The 6,625-nt window shown below is 43.6% G+C and overlaps 1 protein-coding gene and 1 long non-coding RNA gene across 3 annotated transcripts in view; both read right to left on the bottom strand.

Moving 5' to 3' along the window:
• LOC109472661 (intraflagellar transport protein 46 homolog) overlaps window positions 1-6,116 on the bottom strand; it is a 16,070-nt gene extending 9,954 nt beyond the window's left edge. For both annotated transcript variants that reach the window (XM_019772499.1, XM_019772498.1), the window contains exon 1: window positions 5,744-6,116. In XM_019772499.1, coding sequence (XP_019628058.1) covers window positions 5,744-5,833 — 90 coding nt within the window. In that variant the 5' untranslated portion in view covers window positions 5,834-6,116. The remainder of the gene's footprint in view (window positions 1-5,743) is intronic.
• Window positions 745-4,197, bottom strand: LOC109472742. The gene is made up of 3 exons (XR_002140385.1): window positions 3,196-4,197; window positions 1,529-1,620; window positions 745-922 (listed from the first exon to the last, which is right to left on the bottom strand). It is a non-coding gene; the product is annotated as an uncharacterized LOC109472742 (long non-coding RNA).
• Window positions 6,117-6,625: the final 509 nt, after the last annotated feature.

Raw genomic sequence — 6,625 nt, forward strand, 5'->3', positions numbered from 1 at the left:
GGGCAAAACATCTGGAACCACTTATCAAATCACCCCGTANCTGCATGAACGTTCCACCCCCCCCCCCCCACTGCTATTCCAAACAACGCGTTTTACTGGACCATTGTAGGGGTGCGTCTGCAATATTACATTTACCGCGAAAGCAGCAACGGCAAAAATACACATTCGTGCATCAACACGGGCATGCCCGCAGACGGCGTATAAAATTGCGTGCCGATTACACAAAGAGAACCCAGTGTTTTGACTGCGAACACGAAAAATCAGCTCTTCACAACACTTCGTCCGGAGGTCCTGACCTCCTTCACGGAGTAATAATAGCTCCATCCCGGCCATCACATTAACTACCATTGTCACGACTTCAACGCGTCAACGCCGTCGAAAAAACAACAACTTTGGAACCTCTAGAGAATTAAAACAGCACCAAATTTCCTCAGTTGGCCACATGTCTCTACCAATCGTTTATCGTAGTCTTCAGAGAAAAAGTCAGGGAATTTTCAGGGGTCGTTTTGTATAAAATAATAACAGAAAAATAATCGTTTTCTCTTAAAAAATTAAAAACGTTTTCTCTAAAAATAATAAAAATAATCGTTTTGAATACAACAATAACAGTAAAGTTATCATTTTCTATATAGACTAATAACAGAAAAATAATCGTTTCATATGAAACAATAACAGAAAAATAATCATTTTCTATAAAGAAAATTACAGATAAATTATCGGTTTCAATAAAAAAAACGGTGTACAAACCAGGCACACTGCGCAGGCTCACTTCCTGGCCCCTTCCCACAGCTCTATCGGGACCGGGAACGGATGTCTCAGCACCGGGGGACATCGGTTGTCTCGGAGGATGAAGGCGTCCGGCGGCGGCTTGACGTGAACGATCTGTGCTCTCCAAGCAGAGGTTGGTAGGGAAGATTACAACCTGCAGAAGAAATACGAGGATGTTTGTCGGGAAGGTCCAACCAATTGTATTTTGACATTAATGAAAGTCTCTCAGACAATTATGAATGACGAATCATTGATTACATCGCATGTCTAATTCATGTTATTTGACATATAATGTATCTGATGCAATCATTGTGCAATGAACATTTCATACTTGACTTGAATCAGCCCGCCCAAAACAGGCTAAAACAACTGAAGATTAATTACCCGTCTGGTATGTTAGGTCATCTCCAATTTGTCACGCATTCTTTAAGTCAAGCAATTAACTCCATAGGTCAGAAAAACTGGCCCTATGTGTCAGTGTTTTGAACGTCTGAACCTAACTGTCACTCAACCGTGCAGATGCAGGTGGCAGCTGCTGTAACGTGTAACACATCTCCAAAGTCTCCACAACAACAACGCGGATTCAAACTTAGTAAAATAGCCAAATAGGGAGTCAATAGATTTTACAGAATGCTATGAAGTGTACATCGAAGTAAACAATAGTTGAAAGATATGTTTGTTCATTAATCAAGATATTACAAATTCAACAACATGTTCCTCTGATCAACAGAAACGACAAATACATCGTGTGGACTTATACCTCTGTTTTGGCCCTTCCGTAAATGTCTGTTAGACCATCTCGCCGGTGAATTTCGTCTGTGAGGTGAGGGTCGTCATGGCTTAGCTGGCCTGCTGCGGGTACAGAGATTGAGAGAGGAAAAAAAACATGAGTAAATTGAAGTCATTTCTTGGCGTTTAAAAGACTCAATAGAAACTCCGATTGGAGTCTCTGCCGGTACCGGTAGAAATCCCGATCACTAACCTTTTAGGATATGTTATCAAGTTATAGCAATAGAACTCTACCAGGTTGGAGTCTCTACCCAGCCTCAGCACTGTTATAAAGAATTGGCCTGACGACAGACTTCAGAAACTCAGGGGCTGATCTAGGAATTAAAAAAATACTGGCAAGATGTTTCTGGAATATTCAATCTGGACAGGTAAGTCTTATCAGAGGGGAGAGGATATTAGGTAAGGGCGGAAAATATTGAAGGAACATGTCAAGTGGTTAAAACTTTACGTAAACAAAATTTCGACAGCCTCTTACATTGTACATGATGGAAGATAATAGGTGCGGTAAATGAACAAGAGCAACTGAAAAGCCATAATTACTCAGTGGCCAACAATACGTCATAAAAGGCGGGGTCAGTTAAAGAATTGATAAAAAATGGATTTCTACCCAGACAATATTGCCAGGCAAAGTGCTGTCTGCAGACAAAGCAAAACATCCAGTCCGACACAGTGTGACTAAGACAACAGGCACTCAAAGATATAAAGAAACAAGCAAAAGAAAACTGTAAAGGAGTAAAAGAAACCGCAAACCACCACATTAATTCTTGGAATCTCCTGTCGCTTGCGACAGATGAGTAGGCGTATATACAGGTCCACATTAATTACTGCGCTCTTAAATGAGGTCACCAGCATCCATGAATCATACGTAATAACCAAAGAAGCAAAGCCACATTAGCTGGGATGCGAGGAGACCTACGAGCAGACATGATCAGTATGCTGTACAGAGCGTTCTAGGATAACATAGAGGCTAGGCAAGGTTTGAGGAGAGAGATGAGTAAATGACATTTCCAAACACACATGTGCAAAGCACAAGTATAAGAGTGGCTTCAACAAGCCAAACGCCAAGCAAAGAATGACACCAAGAGTCCACGTCTAGCGGAAAAAAATTGACGTAAAGCAGGGACAACAACAAAGTGCTTTAATACATACAAGTTCACGTTCAAAGAGAATAAATTCTAAACCCATGCTGGGTCTGAAATATGGGAGTCTTTCATTGAATCAGTACATCTAAGATTTTGCACAAACATTGAATATTCCCCAAACTGCTAGTAATCTTGCAGCACGGGCAGAACTAGGGAAGTCCCCAATACAACTGGAGGTTTTCCTAAACGGTATCAAGTCGACTCTGAAAGAACGTACGGGTCATGCAGCTGACAGCCTTTAACGAAGTTCACGGAGACGCTCTTTTATGTCAAATAGACTTATAAGCATCAGGTACTAGTGTTGGGCGTTTGGTGTTTGCAACACTCTAGAGGAATGTGGTTATGCTTTCGTCTGGCAACGCACGACCCATATCATCATTTCATCAATTATTTAGCGTTTGATATTTATTTTCATTGTATGTTGTCTACATCCCGGGGCTAGCCAATACTATTTCCCCCTAAAGAGCACAAAGAATGAAAAGAAAAATTGACTTACCCTGCAGCTAAGAGGAGGACTGTGTCATGGAACTGGGGAAGAACGTTAAGTTCTGCACTTGGCATTGCGATCGAACAAAGCTGGATGACCCAGAAGGAACCGCACGTTCCCAGCGATGTTCTTATCGGGGTTGGTGCATAGGTCGACCGACAAACTCTGGTGAATCTGTGCATCCAGGCCAGCTCTCGCTTCATGCATGAATGACGGGCGAAAGCCAAGAAAGTGCGCGTTTCCCTCCACATGTATCGCCAGCTCTTCTGGAGGAAGGGGGATGGGACGAGGGCGAGTGCAGTTGTTGCCACTTCTGTTCTAGCGCCTCCACCTCTCGCTGGAGCTCGGCCTCACAGTTTGATGGTCTTCTTCTGTAGGTCCGCCATGGTTAGCTTAGCTGTCGGAGAGACCAGGGAATCCTGCTTGTCCTTGCAGTCCTTCCCCGCCTAGCCGGCGTTGTGAGCCAACAGAAGGTGACCTCAGCCGGCACATCGGCGCTGTGTCTTCGGCATGCGTGGCGTGAGAAAGCCGAAGACTGGATAACTAGTCGAGAGGATTCCGGAATCAATTTGCTGCCTGTCCTGCCCCTGGCAGGTTGACGTCAGACTGACACGACAGGGGCTGGAAGGCATGCTAATTACAAACTTTCATTCCCGGGGCTCCCAAATATCCACCGTGATTGGTCCGAATAGATTGAATAATTTCAAATTCACCGCAAATCTGATTGACATTTCCTTCAAGAAATCGTGCGTTAACTCGCTTCCTGCCAATTAAATGCCCATTTCTGAGGGTCCTGACATTAACCTACGGGTCAAATTTGAAAAGTTCATGAACTTTTGACAATGCTGACGGACCCTTTATTTGCTTTTAATAGGTTGTTCCAAATACTCAATAGTTTTGGTCAACATAGCTGCAATGCAAAGACATTGACATCATGGAAGAGTCCACTAATCAAGGAGGGTTTGCGCTGTTACGTCTAGACGTGTCTGACAGGCATCGCATTGGGCTTAACCTCAGGTCGCTACGTTAGCGGTGTGGTTGATAACAATTCACCTCTGTCTAATCTGAGGTCAATTAAAAGACAAGCGGCTAAGCGCTATCACATTTCGTTTTCACCGTATGTATACTAGTATTCAACTGCTGTGGGGATTGTACATTTTACAATAGCGGGGTAGAACTTGTGCTACAAACGCACAAACTTACTTATAAGGTTTACGACAAATTCAGGGTCGATCGTCTTCATGAAATGCTTCTCAATACGTTTTCACAAACATAATTTGCAGGGCGTTATACTGTACGGATTTTCCTCTAGACGTTCTGCTGCTTATGTACAAAGTTGAATAGTTGCAGCTGTTTGTCCTTGAGCGCTATCTGATCGCTGTTCAAGGCCGTGTTGTTGGGGATGATACAATAACGCTAGCAGGGGAGAACTGTGTTCCTGTAGAAAGGCTGGGATTTCCCGACAATAAGACTATAATAGCTTTTAAACTGGTTGTGATAACAGCCAGGAGGAGACTCCCTCCCCTGGACACAGCTAATTGGGTTAGGGGGTTTAAAATTGATACAATCACATTATCGATTTTTAGGCAAACAGAGGGATAGAAACCATGGTTAGAAACCAATCAAAATGTGCATATTAATAATTTTCTTTCTTCAGAAGTTTTTTTCTTCTTCTTTTTTTAAATTCAGAAAACAGTATTTTCTTGGATGTGTAGTCCTAAAGATGAGACCACTTATTTAGAGAAGTGGAATTTTGTTTTGGGATGTGTTTTTTCTTTTGATAAGGGACTTGTTTACAAGGTGAGTGGTGATTAGAAAAAGGATGAGAAGGAACCCTGCAAAAGGTAAAGCACTAAAAGTGAACTTCTGTGTTAGGAATCTTTCGAATTTAGCGTAGAGCGTAGAGAGGCTTCTTGAATTCAGCGCAATACGTAGCCGGCTCTCAGAATTTAGCGTTGTCGGGACCCCCTTGCAGGGCCCCTTGAAAGGGCTCACACAGCACATTTTCTGTATCTCTTCGTATTAGTGAAAACGCAGTGCCACCGAATCTGTTCTGTTCTCCGTGACCTCATTTCCCTTTCCTCAGGCCAAAGTTGGCAGTCTGAGCAATTTCAAGGACACACAGCTCAGGCGGCAGCGTACCGATACTCCCTCAGGTAAACAGGAGTATGTGGCCTTGAAGCCGTGGCCTTGGTATGGCCAAATCAATGTACTGCCTTACATATGTGTGCTTGCTATAGAAATAAAAAAAACTCTTGATTTATGTTTTTTTTATTGGATTCCAGCCAAAATAGTTACGTATTTTAAGGTGTAAATCTATGGGACAGCGAAATTGGCGTATGAGACCTTAAGTTAAATACTAGTAGCCGATTTAGCTTAATACACTACATTGCGAACCTGTCTATATTAGCAACCGCTAATATTTCTATCTAGTTATGCTTGAACACCTAACGTTACAATTTGTAACGTTAGGTGTTCAAGCATATTTTCTCTCAAAAATACCGCCATATTCCACCCTAAATACATGACAACAACAACGTGAAAACAACAACAATACCTCCTCTGCGTCGGCGACTTCTAGCGACTCGTCGTAATGTTGGTTGACGTGAATCCTGGTTCCCTGGTCCGAGTCCGAGTCATCCGCCATAGACCCGACTATGGAACTACACTTCTGTAAACGTCGCCAAGGTAGCGAGGGGGAGGGGGGCGAGTTTCAAAAACCGGTAAAACCAATTTTCCTGGCCGCTACAACGCTTTCAACAACCCAAAATTGAAGAAAACTAGCTAAAATATAGTTTTGAAAAGTTTCACCAGGATAGGAGATTCTATAATGCTTTTCTGGAAGGAAAAATGTAAAATTGTGCTTTGAAAAGTTCTGGGAGCCGAAATATGTCCGCTACAGCGCATGCGCAATGTGGAAAGCTATGGCAACGGTGGTCTCGCACCGGGGTTATTATGTACCTCATGCAGCAGTTCGGTGTGACGTACTTAAGGCTTTAAAAAATGGCGGGGGCGGCGAATCCGCTGTTGAATCTCGATATCGCCGTTGCTAACGGCTTGATCATAGAGATACTTTACTTATATTACATGGAAGCAGTTCGTAGCAAGTGATGAGAGTTTCTTTCATGGCGACAGGAGCTATCTGCAAGCTTTACTGGCGAGAAGGGTACACCCCCATGAAACTCCTTCCTCTTCGCCCCCGCCGTTCTGCTTCGCCCCCGCCCCGTTCTGCTTCGCCCCCGCAAAAAATCTGCTTCGCCCCGTCGTTCCTCTACGCCCCCGGCGCAATTCTGCTTTGCCCCCGTCCTTCTGCTTAGCCCCCAATGGCGGCACAGCTCACAGTCGACACGAAAATCGTCTGCAAAATAACAATAAAGGCTGTGCCGCCAAATTTAAAGTAGCCCATGCTCCGGCAAACATTCTGGACCACCTTTCTGCC

This window comes from Branchiostoma belcheri, unplaced genomic scaffold (assembly GCF_001625305.1).
Source record: "Branchiostoma belcheri isolate BF01 breed outbred unplaced genomic scaffold, Haploidv18h27 scaffold28, whole genome shotgun sequence".
Classification (NCBI taxonomy): domain Eukaryota; kingdom Metazoa; phylum Chordata; class Leptocardii; order Amphioxiformes; family Branchiostomatidae; genus Branchiostoma; species Branchiostoma belcheri.